Source organism: Corella eumyota, chromosome 6 (assembly GCF_963082875.1).
Source record: "Corella eumyota chromosome 6, kaCorEumy4.1, whole genome shotgun sequence".
Taxonomy (NCBI): domain Eukaryota; kingdom Metazoa; phylum Chordata; class Ascidiacea; order Phlebobranchia; family Corellidae; genus Corella; species Corella eumyota.
The window spans coordinates 13,900,016-13,921,700 of record NC_137495.1 but is presented as its reverse complement, the minus strand read 5'-3'; the positions used below and the strand labels follow the sequence as shown (position 1 = coordinate 13,921,700).

The following is a 21,685-nucleotide window of genomic DNA, read 5'->3' as shown; positions in this document are numbered from 1 at the left end:
TACTGTTTGTGCGATACATACAATTTGTCGCTCCTTTTGCGTTTGTGATATTTGCTCTTTGATTGTTAAATTGTACGTCCGAGACCAGTCGGTTATGGGACGCTGTTTGCCCATCAGTTTTGGCTGAAATGTAAGATTATTTTTAGAACTCTTTTCTTATAATTCGTTTCGATACTTGTTGTTTTGTTACTTTAAAAAAAAAACAAGTAAAAACTATACCGTTTATTTTCCGTATTGGAACGCCACTTTGCGCATTTTCAATCAGAAAAAGGGCACGTCCGGGCATGCCATTCATGTAACGTTGGATCATCGTCCACGCACCATTCCTCAACACAGTGCACAACTGAATGAACATTTTGGATAGTTAAAAAGACTTTGTCATTACTTTATTTTTTATTTTGTAAAATTTTAAGTTAGGCGTATTTCACCAAGCAAACAACACACAAACAAAACTTCGACAATATTTTAAACATGTTAAACTTTTATTACCTAAAACATTTCACGCGATCCCGGCAACCTGTCAACAAGAATCTATTCCTTGCAAGTTGAATAACATTCACTGGCACATGATTAGAAATTTTTTTTAAGTCGTAAGCCGATAAGTTTCGCTTTCAACAATTCCTATAGAGAGTAAACAAAAAAAATAAAAATCTAAAGCACAATCAAACCGCAAATTTTATAAGCTTTATTTAAACGCGTGTTTGTCCTGATTTAATTTTCTTAAAATGCTACTTGTTTTTAAATGTATAAATTATTTGCAAAGGTTCGGTGCCTTTTTTTACATTTGTAAATACTTTGTGAAACATCAAAGGAATTTATAAGCGAAATGATGACAATATCAATTTTTTAGGTATCGAAAATAGACTTTGACTTTTTTATAATAGTACTTAACTATTTCAATTGTTCTTGATCAACTTAAATTGTGAAAGGGATTTTTAAAAACAATTTTCAACAAAACAATATCATAATTTGTCTAAATAAATAGAATCGTGTATATTTTTTAGTTGTGTTAAACAACCACATGAACTACATGTTTGCCATTTTATAAAGTTATGTGTATACTTTCATGTATTTAATTTTAAGTAATTTTTTAAAATTTTATGATTGTAAAAATACCTACAGAGAAAGACTTTTAATGGTTTTTATTGGAGTGTAATAATTTGTAATTACAAAAAATTGATTACTCTTAAGTATTTAGACTGTGCCCAAAAACATGTACACACACAAGCACCTCCCATCCGCCTCCGAATCACCATTAAAGAACGACATTTCGACATACAGGTTTTTGTTGTTGTTACATTGTAAATAAACAAGTATACGCCTAATACCATATCATGCACTGCAGAAACTAACAAGGGGAACGCAGTGTTTTTCTCAAATTTTCCTAAATCTTAAAAGTCTATATTTTACTCGAAAGCCAAAGCAACGAAAATTGGTATTTATTTAACCTAAAAGATCAAAATAAACTCTTTTTTTTAAAATCAAGTACAACCAAAAGTAATTTTTCCCTACGAACCTAGTCCAACGAAACAAAACTTCTCTGTAAGTTAGAGCACGACCTTTTTTTGTAATAAATTTATTCCTAAAAAATTGAATATTTATTACTTCAAAGTTATTTATTTTTTATTTTGAGTTCTTTTTTTTGATAAATTAAACACAAATAATTACTTTTTAATATTTTTTATTTTAAATATTATAAAAAAAATTGTACTTGGCTTGTAATTCCTTTTTAAGAATTTATTTTTTATGGTATTTAATATTTATTGGTGTTTTATAAAAGGTTTTTATTTAAACAACTGGTAATTAAGATATTTTAATTAAAAAAATATTTTTGTATTTTAAATATTTAACAATTTTTTTAAATTAATGCGTTCTTTTACATTTATAAATTATATATTAAATAAATTTAAATTTTATTATGCTATTTAATATTTATTAATGTTTTATAAAAGGTTTTTATTAAGTAACAAGTTATTAAGATATCTTAATTAAAAAATATTTTTTTATTTTAAATATATAACAATGTTTTTAAATTAATGCATTCTTTTACATTTATAAATTATATATTAAATAAATTTAAATTTTATTATGCTATTTACTATTTATTAATGTTTTATAAAAGGTTTTTATTAAGTAACTAGTAATTAAGATATCTTAATTAAAAAAAAAAAATTATTTTAAATATATAACAATTTTTGGTAAATTAATGCCCTTTTTTACATTTATAAATTATATAATAAATAAATTTAAATTTTAAGAACCATAAAGAGGCTTTTATACATTATTATCATTTAGAAAAAAATTATTATCATTTTTTCTTTTTTTAATAAGTTTAAACTTACATGATTTAATAATATTTATGCAATGTTAAACGTGACTATAAAAAATTACAATTTTTTTTATAATATTTAAAATAAAAAATATTAAAAAGTAATTATTTGTGTTTAATTTATCAAAAAAAAGATCTCAAAATAAAAAATAAATAACTTTGAAGTAATAAATATTCAATTTTTTAGGAATAAATTTATTACAAAAAAAGGTCGTGCTCTAACTTACAGAGAAGTTTTGTTTCGTTGGACTAGGTTCGTAGGGAAAAATTACTTTTGGTTGTACTTGATTTTAAAAAAAAGAGTTTATTTTGATCTTTTAGGTTAAATAAATACCAATTTTCGTTGCTTTGGCTTTCGAGTAAAATATAGACTTTTAAGATTTAGGAAAATTTGAGAAAAACACTGCGTTCCCCTTGTTAGTTTCTGCAGTGCATGATATGGTATTAGGCGTATACTTGTTTATTTACAATGTAACAACAACAAAAACCTGTATGTCGAAATGTCGTTCTTTAATGGTGGTTCGGAGGCGGATGGGAGGTGCTTGTGTGTGTACATGTTTTTGGGCACAGTCTAAATACTTGAGAGTAATCAATTTTTTGTAATTACAAATTATTACACTCCAATAAAAACCATTAAAAGTCTTTCTCTGTAGGTATTTTTACAATCATAAAATTTTAAAAAATTACTTAAAATTAAATACATGAAAGTATACACATAACTTTATAAAATGGCAAACATGTAGTTCATGTGGTTGTTTAACACAACTAAAAAATATACACGATTCTATTTATTTAGGCAAATTATGATATTGTTTTGTTGAAAATTGTTTTTAAAAATCCCTTTCACAATTTAAGTTGATCAAGAACAATTGAAATAGTTAAGTACTATTATAAAAAAGTCAAAGTCTATTTTCGATACCCAAAAAATTGATATTGTCATCATTTCGCTTATAAATTCCTTTGATGTTTCACAAAGTATTTACAAATGTAAAAAAAGGCACCGAACCTTTGCAAATAATTTATACATTTAAAAACAAGTAGCATTTTAAGAAAATTAAATCAGGACAAACACGCGTTTAAATAAAGCTTATAAAATTTGCGGTTTGATTGTGCTTTAGATTTTTATTATTTTTGTTTACTCTCTATAGGAATTGTTGAAAGCGAAACTTATCGGCTTACGACTTAAAAAAAATTTCTAATCATGTGCCAGTGAATGTTATTCAACTTGCAAGGAATAGATTCTTGTTGACAGGTTGCCGGGATCGCGTGAAATGTTTTAGGTAATAAAAGTTTAACATGTTTAAAATATTGTCGAAGTTTCGTTTGTGTGTTGTTTGCTTGGTGAAATACGCCTAACTTAAAATTTTACAAAATAAAAAATAAAGTAATGACAAAGTCTTTTTAACTATCCAAAATGTTCATTCAGTTGTGCACTGTGTTGAGGAATGGTGCGTGGTCGATGATCCAACGTTACATGAATGGCATGCCCGGACGTGCCCTTTTTCTGATTGAAAATGCGCAAAGTGGCGTTCCAATACGGAAAATAAACGGTATAGTTTTTACTTGTTTTTTTTTTAAAGTAACAAAACAACAAGTATCGAAACGAATTATAAGAAAAGAGTTCTAAAAATAATCTTACATTTCAGCCAAAACTGATGGGCAAACAGCGTCCCATAACCGACTGGTCTCGGACGTACAATTTAACAATCAAAGAGCAAATATCACAAACGCAAAAGGAGCGACAAATTGTATGTATCGCACAAACAGTAACACCTAAAACTTCTCATGCTTACAACTTCGAAATCCTCATATGAGAGACGTTTCTGACAGGTTACAAACGTACGTGCGGGACTGCTTTGGCTTTCGAATAAAAGAGTCGTAGACTTTTAATTTTAAAAAAAAAACTCAAACTATTGGTAATTGTTTTGCAGAGCACGAGATTACTTCCGATGAATACTTGTTTAATTATCGCTTACTAAAATAAAAAAAATCATGATTTTTTTTAAAGGTATACCAAGCATAAAAAGCATGTCTTTTTTACAGATTGCGGTCTTAAAAAAATTTTTTTTAATTGATTTAAAGTTCTGAAAAAAAAGGACTGAGACAATAAATTTTGCTACGTTTTTAAATAAAAACAATAAATAGCTAAAGTATAAGCAAAATAGTTAAAACATAGAGAATGTTTACGAAAAGAAGAACACAAGCAAATTTGAATGACAAAATCACGATGCTCAAATTTAATTTGGAAACAGATGGAAAGTGCTTATATCAAATTAAGGATCCGCCCGGACAACGGTGTGTGTATATTATTCCAGGTACGATTGAAAACCTAAACTATTATTCAAAATTCACCATATTCGCCGGTTAAAAAGAATAGGGTAAAACATAAAAGTGTTTTTGTGAGTTTTCGTTATACCGTAAATTAGTGGAATTCATTTTTGTAAACACTAGTCGGATGGTATTAGACTTGACTTTTATAATTTACCAGACATATATCCAGAAAACTTAAACAAGAAAAAAATTAAAATGCAACGGTCTGCTTTTATAACAAGGATAGGGTATCAGTGTGTTTTATATAAATATTGCCTTATTTTAGATTATTTAAAACTTCTTGTTCATAATTTCGATTTCGTGTGAAAACTTTATATTAATGTAATATAACTAAAAGTAATCCCATGCTGAAAATTGTAAAATTGATAAATTTTAAATGAAATTTGAGTTTTAAAATAATTTTTTTATGTCGTTTTTTTTTTATTGAAATCTATCTTGCTTAAAAGTTCGTTTAAAACGCATGGTGACGTATATTCATTGATTGCCATGTCGGTTTTGATTTTTCTTTACGTCCTCAGGAAATGTTGAAAGCAAAATCTATCGACTTACGACATTTGGAAAATTTCCGAATCACATACCAGTTGATGTCACGCAACTTGCAATAAATGGATTTTTCTTTACTGGTTACCGAGACCGCGTAAAATGTTTTAGGTCCTCGTTTTTATTTGCTAGTGATAAGTATAACCTATTATGCAATATGTTTGTGAGGCAAAAACATGCTGTCAAGATATTTTGTAAAAGTATACCATGCCTTTATTTAAAAAGGAAAGTGTGAATAATGTGTTTGTGTTTTTCCAATTTTTTTACATATTCAAGATTCACTTTAATTATCAAAAGTTCAATTTTTTTAGTTGCGCGCGGTGCGTTGAGGACTGGTGCATAGGCGACGACCCAGCGTCACGAGAATGGCATGGACGCGACTGCTCACTAGTAGCTGAAAATACCCGTAACAGTGCAGTAATAAGTAAGTTAAAAAAACGCTTACTCTGTCATATTTTTAAATGTGTTTTCATGATAAAAATAAACAAGCGTAAAAGAAAATTATCTAGATAGGACTATCAACATTGGCATCCACGACTAAAAGACCAAAAACATGACACAACCAGCCATATTATGAATCACAAATTATCAATTAATTGCACGCTTTTACAGACACAAAACCTTCGCAAAGGACAAGTTCCATAATTAATAGAAATACTAAAGCTGAGTTAGAACGTCAGTTTCCTTGTTTGCGACCTCGAAATCCACACATGAGAGATGTTTTTGACAGGTTACAAACGTTTGTGGACTCTAAAAATTGGCCTAAGGAAAGAACGAATAGCCTACCTCAGCAGTTTGCTGAAGCCGGACTGCTTTACTTGGGTTGGTATTTTAACAAGAACAAAAGTAAAGTTTTAAACATGCGTTTAGCTTCGATTAGATACAATGTAAGAATTTTTTTATACGTAGAATTTTTTTCAAGGTAACCGCGATAGAGTAAAATGTTGGTATTGCAATGGAGGTTTACAAAATTGGGAACTAAATGATGAACCGTGGTTTGAACATGCTAAGTGGTTCCCAAAGTGAGCTTTATAATTTTTTTAATACAAAAGTTTCTAATAACACTTTGTTTATATTTCATAAACGCTCTCAGATGCGAGTTTTTGTTGCAAAAAAAAGGACCAGGATTTGTTGAAACTGTAGCAGGTCAATTTCCTAACCTTCAACGACCGCCGCAGAGTGCACCAAGTTTTATGAATTTTAGGTAAATATAAAATCAATGCTTTTTTACATCCAGATTCAACGAGCTTTGAGTAATGTAGCTGGATTTTTATAACTGTAGGTTTTACAACAACGCAAAAAAAAACGATTTTAGTCCAACTCCAAACCCAGAAAATTGCGAACAAGCAAATACCCAGGAAGCTAAAAAAGTAGGGCGCGAAAGAAAACCCGCTAACAGCGACATTCAACCATCACATTTGATTGAAAAAGCAAGGTCAATGGGTTTTAACGATGTGCACATTCAAAAAGTGTTACAAAAGTATGCAGAAAAAAATTTTTCAAAGATTATATAGGCGTTTGTGTTATTGTTATTAACTTTAGCGAAATGTTGGATAACTTGCTTAAGATCCCAGTGTCAAGCTCCATAGAAACTAAAACTACGGTTTCCGAGACTAAACCACACGAAAACCCAATATCGAATGCATTTCAGGAATTGCAAAGTCTCGAAAGAAATAGGCTTTGTCGCAATTGTCATGATGAGGCTAGTAGCGTTTTATTTTTACCCTGTGGTCACTTGGTTTGCTGCCAAAATTGTTCAAAAAATGTTCAAAAATGTTCGCTTTGCAAAACTTTAGTAAAAGAAAAAATAAAGACCTTCATTGCTTGATTTTTCGGCTATATTACGACATAAAATTTAATTGCTGACATAAAAAAATGAATTCCAAATTTAAGTAAATAAAAAAAATCGTTGTTGTATGTCTACAATAAATAAAAATATGTTTTGTTGTTTTTTCTTTTAATTTTAAAATTCTCATTAATAGTTTTATTTTAGTAAAAAGGATCTACTGTTATACCTCAAACTAGACTTTTTTTAGTGTGTACAAAACCTAACGTGCGGTTTAAAAACGACGTGATATCAATTTATTTTAGCGTCGTGATAACACACAAACCATATCCAATTAAAAACTATTACCCTGATATGTTTCAGAATTTAATTTAAAAAGTGCGCAGTTTATATGTTTTGTATTTGTTAGATTTGAAGTTTCGGATAGGCTTTACACGCATCCATGTAATTAACTTTTTAAGTTTTTTGGAGGCTTTACACGCACCCAAATAATTTTAAGCTGAAATTCTAATAAATTAAATATTTATTTTAAAAGTTTTGGTCAACGTCAACTCAATATTTTTTACGCTATTTTTTAAAGTGCGTCCACAGCTACCTCAACAAAAAATAAATTAGGTTACTAGTTTAAATTTTTAATATAGTTATTATCCTGTTTAGCATAACTCACGCAAGTAAACGATAAATTATTCGAAAACAATTTTTCACACCAAACTCTTGAGTAAACATCTTACCTACATACATTTTTAAATTATTCGTTCAATTATATTTTGAGCCGTTTTATTTAAACACATTATGTAATTTTATCATAAAAGTGTTTAAGAAAAACCTTTTTAGGAAAATTAACGTTTGTTGTATAATTGCAACTTCAAGTAACGCTAGACTTACAGAAATTATAGATAGGAAAAATTGAAAAAAATGGCCACAAGCAGAGCTAGTCGACTTAGCCGAAGCGCTATTCGGAAACTGGCCGTACGTAATCGGTTATCCAGCAAGTTATCCTAACTGCTTAAATCTTCTATTCTATTGTGCTGATAAGGATTCGAACGAAGCTTGTCCGGTTCAAAGCCGCATCGAGAAGATGACCGAGGACGCAAGAGCTAGCGGTATGTACATAACGGTAAATCAGTACAACGGCATTTACGCCCTCGACAACTACTTGCAGCGCTTCAAAACCAAGAATCCAAAATATGAGATTCGTAATAAGTCGAAAAAACAGATCGAAAAGAAAGATGAGGTGCAGTTCAAACAAATCGTTCAACACCTGAACGAACCGAACAAAAAGAAATAATTTTTCTTCACCTGTCAGTTCATACTAATAAAGTTGTATTATATGTTTATTTACTCAAATAAAATACGTAATTTTCATTAGAATTGTGTACCTTATCTTGAATAACAAAAAATAAATACATACAACATTTAAAAAATGAGTTTTTTTACTTGTAACTAACTTTAAACGTTTTATTAGGACATAAACTATGTTAATATACTTTTATATAGAAATATATACATTAAAGATTTAAAAAACGTATATACAGTAATATATATATATTATTAAAGATAATTAATAGGTACCCAGTTCACTTTATTAATCAACTAAATAATGTACTATATATAAAAAATGATTTATTTAAAATTTTTCCTAATTATGTTAATCAATATATTTTTCTTAAAATCATTAGATTTAACATAACTAAAATTTATTTAATATAATAAAAAAGTATTTAAGATATTAAAACTAAATATATTTTATTAAAGATTAAAATATTAAATACTTTAACACATTTATATAAACAAATATATTTTATTAAAATAAAATTTATTTTATATAATAAAAAAATATTAAAGATATTAAAACTAAATATATCTTATTAAAGATTAAAAAAGCGGCACCAAAACGAGCTTCGACACAACCAAACGGCTTCGACACAACCAAACGTTTTATCGGCTTCGACACAACCAAACGATCCTGTGTGTGTAACTTTACAAAGAAAAAAACGGGCCCGTAATTTTAGAGAAAAAAAAACGGGCGCGTAACTTTGACATCCAAACAGGTTTGTAATTTTAGAGAAAAAAAAACGGGCGCGTAACTTCGACATCCAAACAGGTTTGTAATTTTAGAGAAAAAAAAACGGGCACGTAACTTCGACACCCAAACGGGCGCGTAATTTTAGAGAAAAAAAACGGGCGCGTAATTTCGATCGCGAAATCAAACGGGCGTATAAAAACGGGCGTATAATGACCTATGTATTACTACTTTACGTCGCCAGAAAAGCGCTGATTCTTTAAAATTCCGCATTCAACCCTTAGATTTTGAATTTCGTCCTTAACCGCAGCCATTTGCTCAGATAGAATGCCCATGCCTAATAATTGCTCATTTGGTTGTGAAGGGCCTGGCGTCATCGGTGCTGGCAGTCTACTAGATTTTGCTAAATTGCAACGAGCGGTCATAAGATTGTCAGCAGTAATAGCTATTTGCTCCAAGGTTTTGTTACATTTTGACTCCATAATCATATACACATCAGGAGGCAATTTTTCAATAAAAAGGGAACGCACCATGTCCATCATTCCTTCGCTTCGGTCGTATGATATACATTCCATCATATCGCTTAACAACTCCGTAGGCTTCTTATTGCCAAGCTCCATATCCTTTAACATCGACATACACCTTGCACGGGGTACAGAAAAATGGTTAATTGCTTGCATCTTGAAATTTTCATACGGGTCAACAAAATTTTTGTTCTGAATAATGCTTGTTAACTTGCTCCAAATTGTCTCATCTAAATTTTGAATTACCAAATTATATCTCAAATTTTCATTTGTAATTTGATATTGATCAAAAATGGACTCCACCATCATAAACCATGTAGCCGGACTAGTAGTCGAAAACTTCGGTAAATAAAAACGATTGTTCGGTAGGTTTCCCGCGGCAACAGAGGATTCGCTTCGAGATTGTTGAGCTCGATCGTAAATTGGAAATTTCTGATTAAAGGGATTACTAGCACTAAAATTTGGAAAACTCGGTCGTATTTCTGATGCGGGCATAACTCGTGGGGTGGAAAAAATAGAGCTGGGGTAGGAATAACTTAAAGATCCAGGGGTTTGGGGTAAATAGGATGAAAAGTTAGCAAAATCAGAGTTAACAACGTGAGTAGACTGGTCTAAGTTAGATAGGGAAAAGGTAGATGCCATAGTGGGGTTATGAGGCTGGTCAGCGGTCAAAAATAAATTACCCTGCGATAACGCGTTGCCCCACCTAACATTCTTATTGCCATTACCACCTAAGTCAATATCATTACCAGAAGAATCAAAATCAACATTATCACACACAGATACAACCCTCTTATCAGACCGATTACGTTTAGAAAACAACGAGGGTAACATATTCGTTAAAAACAATAAAATTATACACTAAATAAAACACCAAAATGTATCTTAATAAAAACACAAAAAAAGGGTACTTATTGTTTGTTGACGAAGATCTTCTTGTTGGTATGGTCAACACGGGTTTGCTGGTATTGTAGAGTTACTAGATTTTATTGTTGTAGTTATTTTGGTTGATTATTCGGTTTAACTGTTTAATTTGGCTTGACTTCGTTTACCGACTCATTTTATTATGATTATATTTGGTTTGGTATTTTGTTTAAGTTTTAGTTATAAACGACAAGACGTTAACAGTAATACTTTTATTGTAATACGGCAAAACACTTACACGGTTTGATTTGAAGTTACATTACAAGATCAGCTAGATTGCTAGACTGACGTTAAAGTTAAAGTACGGTTTGTAGGTCCAGTTATTGCGAGATGCGACGGTGGCCAACTATCGCTAGATTGGCCCGACGATGTAACGATGACCAACTATCGGTAGATAGGTCAAGAATGTTTAAATTGTTCCAGTATTTGTAGCACAACCGAAAGGCAATAAAAGTTCGTTCGTTGTAAAGCCGCTGGCCTTCTACGTACAGGTTACGTAACTAATTCTCGTTAAGGGCGATTTTAGAGTGCATTGTTTGAAGTTGACGCCCGTTGTAACGAGAATAATTGTTGTACGTGTCCGGTCAATGACATTGAACTAGCTTGAACTTAGAATTGATTGTAATAGGCTTATTACAATTGATTCTACAGTATAAGACAGTAAATCCACGAAAAGGTGAGATATAGTCCAAAATTTTGCGATGTTCACAGCGTGAGCCAGGTGCTACAAGTCCCGATTGTTAGAATTCTCACACTTTAATCACAGAGGGCAGTCACCAATTTGTAGCGGTCTCCGTCGACCCAATCGGAAGGTTTTTGAATAGTTAAAGGCAGTTAATTCCTTTTCTTAACTAGCTAATTGCTCGTCTGCTGGTTAGGAATTCTTAAGTTAACCACGCAGGTGAATTCACTGTATAATTATATTATACGGCAATTTCTTCAAATCAAATTCAAATTTCATTAACGGTAAATCAAAAACGTAAAATTCCAAAATCCAAAATACAACTACTTGGTAGAAAGACATAAGATAACTAATTAAAAGGAAAAACAAAGAATCGAATTCCATGTCAAAAGCAAACCACAGATTTTAAAAACAAGTTTAAGATTGAAAGACATATCAAAATAGGAGTTAATATAAGGTTTTGATAAAATCAAGAAACGAAAACAAAAATAATTCCCACCAAATGTGAAATAGTTAAATTTAATAGTTAAAGGTTAGCTTATGCACAATAAGCTACAATTGTTACAAATAAAACACAATATTGCTGAATAACTAGGAATTTTAATCGCTTTTAGAAAGTGTTTGGCAAGCGGTGAAGAATTAATATTTACATAATAAAGCACTTAAAAGCACATCTACAATAACTACACAAGATTCAGGTTAACATACAACAGTGGCTGCAAGTCAAATAATGTCCTGGGTCCAAATAATAGAGAAGATTCAAAATTTCATTAAAATATTATTTGTACTAATTGACATACATCTTTAAAATTCATTTTAACTGGTTAAATACATGACAAGAAAAGTTTAAAGCCATGCCCTTTATGCCTCTATTGTAGCACATATAAAGCAAAACAGACAAAGTTAAATGTTTTTATAGGTTAATAACATACAAGTAAAATAATGTTTAATAATGTCATTTATGCAAAAATTTAATATTAGGAGAGGTTTCCCTGCCAACATTTAATATATATAGAAAATAACAACATTAAAACCTAAAGATCCTTACTAAACACTACACTAAACTACATATCAGTAAAGCAAGTGCACACTTCCTCTTTAAAATGCATTTTTTAACAATGAAATTAATCTTAAACTTAAATAAACAAACAGTTTAATAGAAGTAAATTATTTCCAATATTTCTACAAAATCAAATATAGTAAAAATTAGCACTTAAATAAGCACATTGTTTACAACACAGAAATACTAAAGATCAAATAATAAATGAAAATTAATAATTCAAAATAAAACTGTAAAATTAATTAATAAAAACTAAAATTAGCATTTATACAATAAAGAGCACGTTGTATACAACACAGAAATACTAAAGACCAAATAATGAATGAAAATAACTTTAAAAATAACTTTTCTAACTTTTCCATTTTCTTACAATTTACTTTAGAAGTTTGCACAGAAAAGTTTTTTTTTTCAAACAAAATGAACAAAGTTTTCATGATTTCAGGGTCACAACCTAGTTAAATATAAAAGGGTGTACTCTTGATAAAATCTCATTTAATTGTTGAGTAAAATTATTAACATTTTTAAATATAATTTTAACAAATACTTAAAATATAATAAATCACGAATATTTATGTGAAAACTTACATTTTTTGTTGCTTCAGTTACTTTATAACTAAAAGATGGTTGATTATATCCAACTAAATAACACAAATTGACAGGTTAAAGAAAAGTAAAAATTTAACAATAAAATACATTTTTATCGTAGACTGAAATTAATGTCATGTTTTAGAGGTTAAAAATATTGTGTTTTAGGGGTTTAAAATATTGTGTTTTAGGGGTTTAAAATATTGTGTTTTGGGAGTTTAAAATATTGTGCTTAAGGGGGTTTAAAATATTGTGTTTTGGGGGTTTAAAATATCGTGTTTTTGGGGGTTTAAAATAACATGTTTTAGGGGTTTAAAATAACATGTTTTAGGGGTTTAAAATATTGTGTTTTGAGGGTTTAAAATATGATGTTTTGGGGGTTTAAAATATTGTGTTTTGGAGGTTTAAAATATCGAGTTTTGAAGGTTTAAAATATTGTGTTTTAGAGGTTTAAAATATTGTGTTTTAGGGGTTTAAAATATTGTGTTTTGGGGGTTTAAAATATTGTGTTTTGGGGGTTTAAAATATTGTGTTTCGGGAGTTTAAAATATTGTGTTTTAGAGGTTTAAAATATTGTGTTTTGGGGGTTTAAAATATTGTGTTTTAGGGGTTTAAAAAATTGTGTTCAGGGGGTTTAAAATATTGTGTTTTGGGGGTTTAAAATATTGTGTTTTGGAGGTTTAAAATATTGTGTTTTAGGGGTTTAAAATATCGTGTTTTTAGGGGTTTAAAATATTGTGTTTTAGGGGTTTAAAATATTGTGTTTTGGGGGTTTAAAATATTGTGTTTTGAGGGTTTAAAATATTATGTTTTAGGGGTTTAAAATATTGTGTTTTGGGGGTTTAAAATATTGTGTTTTGGGAGTTTAAAATATTATGTTTTAGGGGTTTAAAATATTGTGTTATAAGGGTTTAAAATATTGTGTTTTGGGGGTTTAAAATATCATGTTATAGAGGTTTAAAATATTGTGTTTTAGGGGTTTAAAATAACATGTTTTAGGGGTTTAAAATATTGTGTTTAGAGGTTTAAAATATCATGTTTTGGGGGTTGAAAATATTGTGTTTTAGGGATTTAAAACATTGTGTTTTCGAGGTTGAAAATATTATGTTTTAGGGGTTTAAAATAACGTTTTTGGGGTTTAAAATATTGTGTTTTAGGGGTTTAAAATATTGTGTTTTAAGGGTTTAAAATATTGTGTTTTGGGGGTTTAAAATATTATGTTTCAGGGGTTTAAAATATTGTGTTTTAGGGGTTTAAAATAACATGTTTTAGGAGTTTAAAATAACGTTTTTGGGGTTTAAAATATTGTGTTTTAGGGGTTTAAAATATTGTGTTTTGGGGGTTTAAAATATTATGTTTTAGGGGTTTAAAATATTGTGTTTTAGGGGTTTAAAATAACATGTTTTAGGGTTTTAAAATAACGTTTTTGGGGTTTAAAATATTATGTTTTAAAGGTTTAAAATATTGTGTTTTGGGGTTTTAAAATATTGTGTTTCAGGGGTTTAAAATATTGTGTTTTGGGGGTTCAAAATATAATGTTTTGAGGGTTTAAAATATTATGTTTTGAGGGTTTAAAATATTGTGTTTTGGGAGTTTAAAATATTGTGTTTTGGGGTTTAAAATATCATGTTTTAGGAGTTTAAAATATTGTGTTTTAGGGGGTTAAAACGACGTTTTTTAGAGGTTTGTATTTGTGTTTAGATTTAAAGTTATTCTTTTTTGCTGGTAAAATGTAAATGTATGCCTTAAAAAATATCAACCATTTAAAAAACAAATTTAAAAATAGAATGTAACAAAACAAAATATTTAATAACCAATCTACAAATAAAAGGTAGTCTTAAAAATGTAAAAAAATCTTTTATCAAAAGTTAGCTTTAGTTTATTCTTGTAAAGGGATTTAAATATAGTAAATATGTTTGTTCTATAGTAAATATGTTTAAATAATGTTGTATAGTTAACAAAACTTACAGTTTCATATTTGGAACTTTTTCGCTTTCTTTCCTCAATAGTAGTTTCCCATTTCTATGAAAACAACAAAACTTTATATTTAAGCATTGAAAGTTGTGGAGACGAAATGAGAAAGCAACAGCACACATATCTCCAAGATTGTTTTCGCTAATATCCAACCTTTTTATCTAAAACATTTAAACTTTAATTAAAATTTATCATTCGCACACCAATAGTTTAAAAAAAGTTTTATTGTTAAATTATAATTTTTTTTTTAATAACTTAAAAAAAATATTTTAAATGTTTAAAATTAAATTTATTTAATATAACTTCAAAAAGTAATAATTGTTAAATTTAAATATTTTTGTTTTAAAGATTTAAATTGTTCTTGTGGTTAGGTTACATGTTGCATTTATTAATTTTTAAAACTTTTAATTCTCAAATAATTTGATTCTGGAAAAATACTAAAACTTATTTTAGTAAACATTAATACAATGGATTGTAACTTAACAATGGACCATTGTTAAAGTTAATGGGCATTGTGACTGTTTAACTTTTTTACAAATTATAAATTTAATAAAAATTAAAGTTTTGTTTAAACAAATCAATTTTAATATTAAATGTTTAACTTTATCTAAAACAAAATTTATATTTTACTTAATTCAAAAATTACTCTAATTCAAATAATTAATTTAAAACAACTATTTATCCGATAATTATTGAATCAGTAAATTTAATTGTTGTAGTTAATTTTAGTAAGTGAAGTTAAACTTTAAGTTTAAATAAAATAACTTAAACTACTAATTAACATAAATTAAAAATAATATTAATAAAATAAATTCATCGATACTCTTAAGTTATACCGGAAATTTGATAAAAAACATTTTATTAATTTTTAATTATTTCAAAATAGGAAAAATACAAAACTAAATTTTATTTAAATATAATACAATGAATTGTAACTTAACAATGGACCATTGTTAAAGTTAATGGGCATTGTGACCTTTTTTACTTCTTGTTATAAAATTGAAAATAAATTTGTGTTTATATTTTTATCGATTAAAAAGTTTTGTTGTTACATAAAGTAATTTTAATATTAAATGTTATTTAAATCTAGTGCTTGTTTAAATAAAAAATCTTTAAATACCAAGCAATAAAGTAATATACTTACAGGATGTGTTAGTTTTGAACAAGCTCTAGCAATGGTCAATCCACCAACTTTTGTGATGTTACAATCCCTAATATTAAGTTCCTCAAACTTGTCAATAACCTCACCCAGTAATGTTACAGCTTTATCACCGATTTCGTTCCCTGAAAAGTCCAACTTTATCTAAAACAAAATTTAAATTTTACTTAATTAAAAGTTACTTGAATTAAAATAACTGGGATAAAAAACAGTTTAACAAAACACTTTATAAAAATAATAATAAAAAAAATTTTGAATTAACATAAAAATGACCAATATTTAATTTTTACCAACTTGTTATATATTTAGAATATTTAAACTGTAATTAAAATTTACTTATTATCACACTTATTGTTTTAATAAAATTTTATTGTTAATTAATAAATTTTTTTTAATAAATGAGCCAAAATATTTAAATGTTTAAAATTGAATTTGTTTAATGTCACTAAAAATAATGTATTAATTGTTAAATTTAATTATTTTTGTTTATTTTAAGTTTAAAATTCTCCAAAAGTTTATAAAGTAATTTTGTTTTAAATATTTCTTTAAAACTTTCAATTTTTAAATAATTTGATTCTGAGGAAATACAAAAAATAATTTTATTTAAATATAATACAATAAATTGTAACTTAACAATGACCCATTGTTAAAGTTAATGGGCATTGTGATCTTTTTTACTTCTTGTTATAAAATTGAAAATAAATTTGTGTTTATATTTCTATAAACTAAATAAAAAAGTTTTGTTGTTACATAAAGTAATTTTAATATAAATGTTATTTAAATCTAGTGCTTGTTTAAATAAAAAAAATGAAAAATACCAAGCAATAAAGTAATATACGTACAGGATGTGGTAGTTTTAAACAACCTCTAGCAATGACCAATCCACCAACTTCTGTGATGTGACAATTCCTAATATCAAGTTCCTCAAACTTGTCAATAACCACACCCAGTAATGTTGCAGCTTCATCCCCAACATAGTTCCCTGATAAGTCCAACTTTATCTAAAACAAAATTTATATTTTACCTAATTAAAAGTTACTTGAATTAAAATAACTGGGATAAAAAACAGTTTAACAAAACACTTTATAAAAATAATAATAATAACTAAAATTTTGAAGTAACACAGAAATGAACAATTTTAATTTTTAATAACTTGTTATTTATCTGAAATATTTAAACTTAAAATTTACTTATTATCACACTTAGGGTGGAGTAATTAAAGTCGAGTTAACAGCAATCGCGAATTAAACTCGAGTTAAATCGCTAAAAATTAACCCGCTAACTAAGGTAGTTTAAACTCAGATTAACTTAAAATTAATTAGCTACTTTATCAAAAAAAATTACGGCAATAGTCCAATAGTAAAACTAGATTGGCCTAAAAGTTGTTGTGATCGTTTGGACAGAGTCAATAGTAATTCATGGGTAGCTTATGGAAAACAATACAACAGCAAAGCAAAGTTGTATAATTAGTTAGTACTGGTTGTAATGGCTTTAGTCAGTCCGTAAATCGTCAGTGATGTACCGGACATATCATTGTAAGGTATTTTACCTATTTTTTTCTCCTGTTAAATGCATATATAATGTGTATAGTCAGTTACAACCTAAGTTTTATATGGGCTCTGCCAAATAAATTTAGTTAAAAAATTTATAATTAACTATTTAAGAAGTATTTTATTAAGTTGTCACAAGGGCAATATATTTAACCTTTATTGTAGTTATTGAAATTAGAAATTACAAACATCCTGTCAATCCCTAACAATGGGCAGCTCACAAAGTTTAAAAAATATTTTTATGTCGTTGAAGTTAAAAACTGTCTACCCTGGCTTGGCTAAACAAGGAAATGCGCAATGATGGTTTAAAGCATTTTGCTTTGGTAAATACCTATTTTGGACAGGGTATCATATTTTCAATCTAGAAAAGCTTTGGTATTATATTCATGCGAAGTGAAAAGTAAACCCTTTTATTTAAATTTTATAGATAACTATTTTTTTTTTAGGTAACAAAAAAAAAATATAAATAATACAATAAATAAATATGCAAACTATTAAATTTCATAAAAGTTGTTTAAACATGCTGCTCGGTAATTTTTTAAATTTTTTGTTTGCTCTATTTTTATTTCAAGTTCTTTCATTTTTAAATTATGTTCTTTTATTTTCTTTTCTTGGTTCTTTATTAGTAACTTTTTGGTTAGTATATGAATTTCTTTTTTATTTTCTATTTCCTGCCTAAGTAGTAACATTTTTGCCTCCCTTACCTCACCAGAATCGCTTTTTCTTTTTAAAGACTCCTTTTTCAAAACTAGATCTCTTTATTGGTAATAATATTCAAAACATGAAATTTAACCTGGTTATTCTTTACATTCTATAAAAATTTCTCCATTTGAAGAACATTCAGTAACAATTTGATCATGACTGGGGTGCTACCAGTAAGATCAAGAATCACCAAGGCATCATCATCAAAACTGTTATGCAGTGAATTGATTTCATTGGAAATTAGAGCTATTATTTAAAACAAAGTTTTGCAGGTTTGCAGTAAATTTATCGTTGTGTGTTATTTGGTTTATCATAAAAATATAATTGTTACTCACAAATGACTTTCTGTGTAAAAGGGCTAATGGGATTAGGTGGTAGGCCACCTCCTGTTTTTCTTATTTTTTTTTGTTTTATATTAGCTGATTTGGCTTTCTTTTTAATATTTTTGTAGAAATTTTGTAAATTTTCTGGTGTTTTATTGCATCATATATTGATTAAATTAAATTTTTTTGTTAAATCAACCCAAACATTTTTTTTGCAGTTGTGGTAGAAGAATTTGTTAATTTTGAAGTTATAACTGGATAAGATTTTACCAATTCCAACAGTTCTCCTTCGCTTTGATCGTAGTTAAGAGTTCTAATTTTATTATCCATTTTATTCCTAGCTAAAAAAAGATTACATAAAACACATAAACAAACATTTCTATGAAGTCTAACTATATTAACACAAAAATGTCTTCTTAAATTTAAATATTACTGAAAATAGTTATTTAATATTTGGTTTCGCACAGCTCGACCAGTCTATAAATGACCAGCTTCTCCATTTGTTTCAATTACTGAGATTTCAGCGTCGTAAGGTGCCAGTTTCTCTTGCCTTGTTTTTAGTGCAAAATTATGAAGACACACAAACTATTATAATTATTGAATTGTCCAGATGTGTCCGAAGTGGAATTGTAAGGGCATGAAACCTTTGTTTGAAAATGCCAAAAGACTGTGCAATCCTTGATCTTGTTTTTATGTGAGCTTTATTGTACTTTTTTGTGGTAATGTTAAGAAATAAAGTAAAGGAGTCATTAAATATTTTTTACAGGGGTAACCATTGTCACCTAACAACAGACCAGACACAAATCAATCTTCAGAATGGTCTCGAATTCTTGAATTTTCAAAAATTCGGGAGTCATGAGTCGATCCTGGCCAACGCACAACAATGTTGGTAAATACTCGGGGAGTATCACAGATGGCTTGAACATTAACTAAAAAATCCTTTTCTGTTTCTGAACACCTTAGGAGAATCACCACCAGGTGAAACAATGGGGATATGTGTGCCATCTATTGCTCCAACTACGTTGGGAAACCCTGAAACTTGCCCGAAATCATCCATGCATGTTTGCGGAGCCAATCCACGAGGAAATTTTACAAATAAGTGTTTGCGTGAAGCTATACACTTAGAAATTCGATGTACAATAGGGCACACAGTGCATCTATGTACCCCAACTAAGTCTCCATCACTACATTGCAAATTTCCTGTTGCATAAAACCTTAGGGTTATCAAAAGCTGCAACAATGCTGGAACACCATGGCTTCTAATTTTTTAACCTTAATATTTTTCAGTAATGTTATAAAGCTGTAAAATGCTATTTTTATTAAATCTGTAACGCTGGACTATTTCTCTTTTTGTATATTTTTCCAGGGGATTTGTGATATCTTTTAATCGTTTTTGAGAATTTCGTATTTTGTATTTGTTATTTCAATGATTTTCAAAGTATCCATTTTAATAAAAAATTACTTAACAATCGTTTATTCCTATTGACAATATTTGAGAACAATTTGTAAAAAAAGTTTCTATAGCATTCATTTTTTTATAATAGTAGTCTTAAGCCTTAATAGGCTAAAGGTCTGTTCTTTGTTTACTAACAGTAACTAATCTTAACTAAGTCTAACTTAATAAAGAAAGTTAAATGTTAAATTATTACTAAAACCCTTCAAAATCACGTTTAGCCTTATTATTTACAAAAACTTAAATCTCATGCAAAAAAGTGAACAAAACGTCCTTGGTTACAGCAAAAATCAAAAAAAATTGTCGTTCGCTGTTTTGATTCGCTATAGCGATTTCAAACCGGTTTAAACCAGTTTTTAAACAAAAATCGCAAGTTAAACTAGGATTAGTTAATCCAAGTTTAACTCAACTTCAATAACACAAAAAAAATAAAAAGTTAACTGAGGATTAAGTTAACTCGACTTTAATAACTCCACACTTATTGTTTTAATAAAATTTTACTGTTAATTTATAAATCGATTTTTAATAAATGAGCCAAAATATTTAAATGTTTAAAATTGAATTTGTTTAATGTTACTAAAAAAATTTATTAATTGTTAAATTTAATTATTTTTGTTTTTTTTAAGTTTAAAATTCTTCAAAAGTTAATAAAGTAAAATTTTGTTTTAGATATTTCTTTAAAACTTTTAATTACGAAATAATTTGATTCTTAGGAAATACAAATAATAATTTTATTTAAATATAATACAATAAATTGTAACTTAACAATGACTCATTTTTAAAGTTAATGGGCATTGTAATCTTTTCTACTTGTTGTTATAAAATTGAAAATAAATTTGTGTTTATATTTTTATAAACTAAATAAAAAAGTTTTGTTGTTACATAAAGTAATTTTAATATTAAATGTTATTTAAATCTAGTGCTTGTTTAAATAATTAATCTTTAAATACTTAGCAATAAAGTAATATACTCACAGGATGTGTTAGTTTTGAACAACCTCTAGCAATGGCCAATCCACCAACTTCTGTGATGTTACACTCTCTAATATGAAGTTCCTTAAACTTGTCAATAACCTCACCCAGTAATGTTGAAGCTTCATCCCCAATTTTGTTCCCTGTTAAGTTCAATTTTATCTAAAACAAAATTTATATTTTACTTTAAATAAAGGTTACTTGAATTAAAATAACTAGGATAAAAAACAATTTAACAAAACACTTTATAAAAATAATAATAATAACTAAAATTTTGAAGTAACACAAAAATAACCAACATTTAATTTTTACTAACTTGTTATTTATTTAGAATATTTAAACTTTAATTAAAATTTACTTATTATCACACTTATTATTTTAATAAAATTTTACTGCTAATTTATAAATCCTTTTTTTTAATAAATGAGCCAAAATATTTAAATGTTTAAAACTGAATTTGTTAAATGTCACTAAAAATAATGTATTAATTGTTAAATTTAAATATTTTTGTTTACTTTAAGTTTAAAATTCTTCAAAAGTTAACAAGGTAATTTTGTTTTAAATATTTCTTTAAAACTTTCAATTTTTAAATAATTTAATCCTGAGGAAATACAAATAATAATTTTATTTAAATATAATACAATAATATGTAACTTAACAATGACCCATTGTTAAAGTTAATAGGCATTGTGATCTTTTCTACTTCTTGTTATAAAATTGAAAATAAATTTGTGTTTATATTTTTATAAACTAAATAAAAAAGTTTTGT

The 21,685-nt window shown here is 27.7% G+C and overlaps 2 protein-coding genes across 2 annotated transcripts in view; both read left to right on the top strand.

Annotated features, from left to right (window-relative positions):
• LOC145755905 (NADPH--cytochrome P450 reductase-like) overlaps positions 1-4,308 on the top strand; it is an 18,401-nt gene extending 14,093 nt beyond the window's left edge. The window contains exons 15-16 of the mRNA XM_082572139.1: positions 3,976-4,095; positions 4,261-4,308. Coding sequence (XP_082428265.1) covers positions 3,976-4,095; positions 4,261-4,308 — 168 coding nt within the window. The remainder of the gene's footprint in view (positions 1-3,975; positions 4,096-4,260) is intronic.
• A 200-nt stretch (positions 4,309-4,508) lies between these two features.
• On the top strand, positions 4,509-8,274 carry LOC145755904 (baculoviral IAP repeat-containing protein 7-A-like). The gene is made up of 9 exons (XM_082572138.1): positions 4,509-4,644; positions 5,179-5,311; positions 5,512-5,624; positions 5,813-6,022; positions 6,123-6,222; positions 6,294-6,404; positions 6,516-6,680; positions 6,743-6,938; positions 8,023-8,274. The coding sequence occupies exons 1-9, from the start codon at positions 4,509-4,511 to the stop codon at positions 8,272-8,274; spliced, it is 1,416 nt and encodes a 471-aa protein (XP_082428264.1).
• The last annotated feature ends 13,411 nt before the right edge of the window (positions 8,275-21,685 follow it).

Bases quoted from the DNA above. Each gene is read 5' to 3' on its own strand.
- LOC145755904 (XM_082572138.1), top strand. From the start codon at position 4,509: ATGTTTACGAAAAGAAGAACACAAGCAAATTTGAATGACAAAATCACG. The intron at 5,312-5,511 runs GTCCTCGTTTTT...CAATTTTTTTAG, and splicing joins GACCGCGTAAAATGTTTTAG to TTGCGCGCGGTGCGTTGAGG. The intron at 6,023-6,122 runs GTTGGTATTTTA...ATTTTTTTCAAG, and splicing joins AGCCGGACTGCTTTACTTGG to GTAACCGCGATAGAGTAAAA.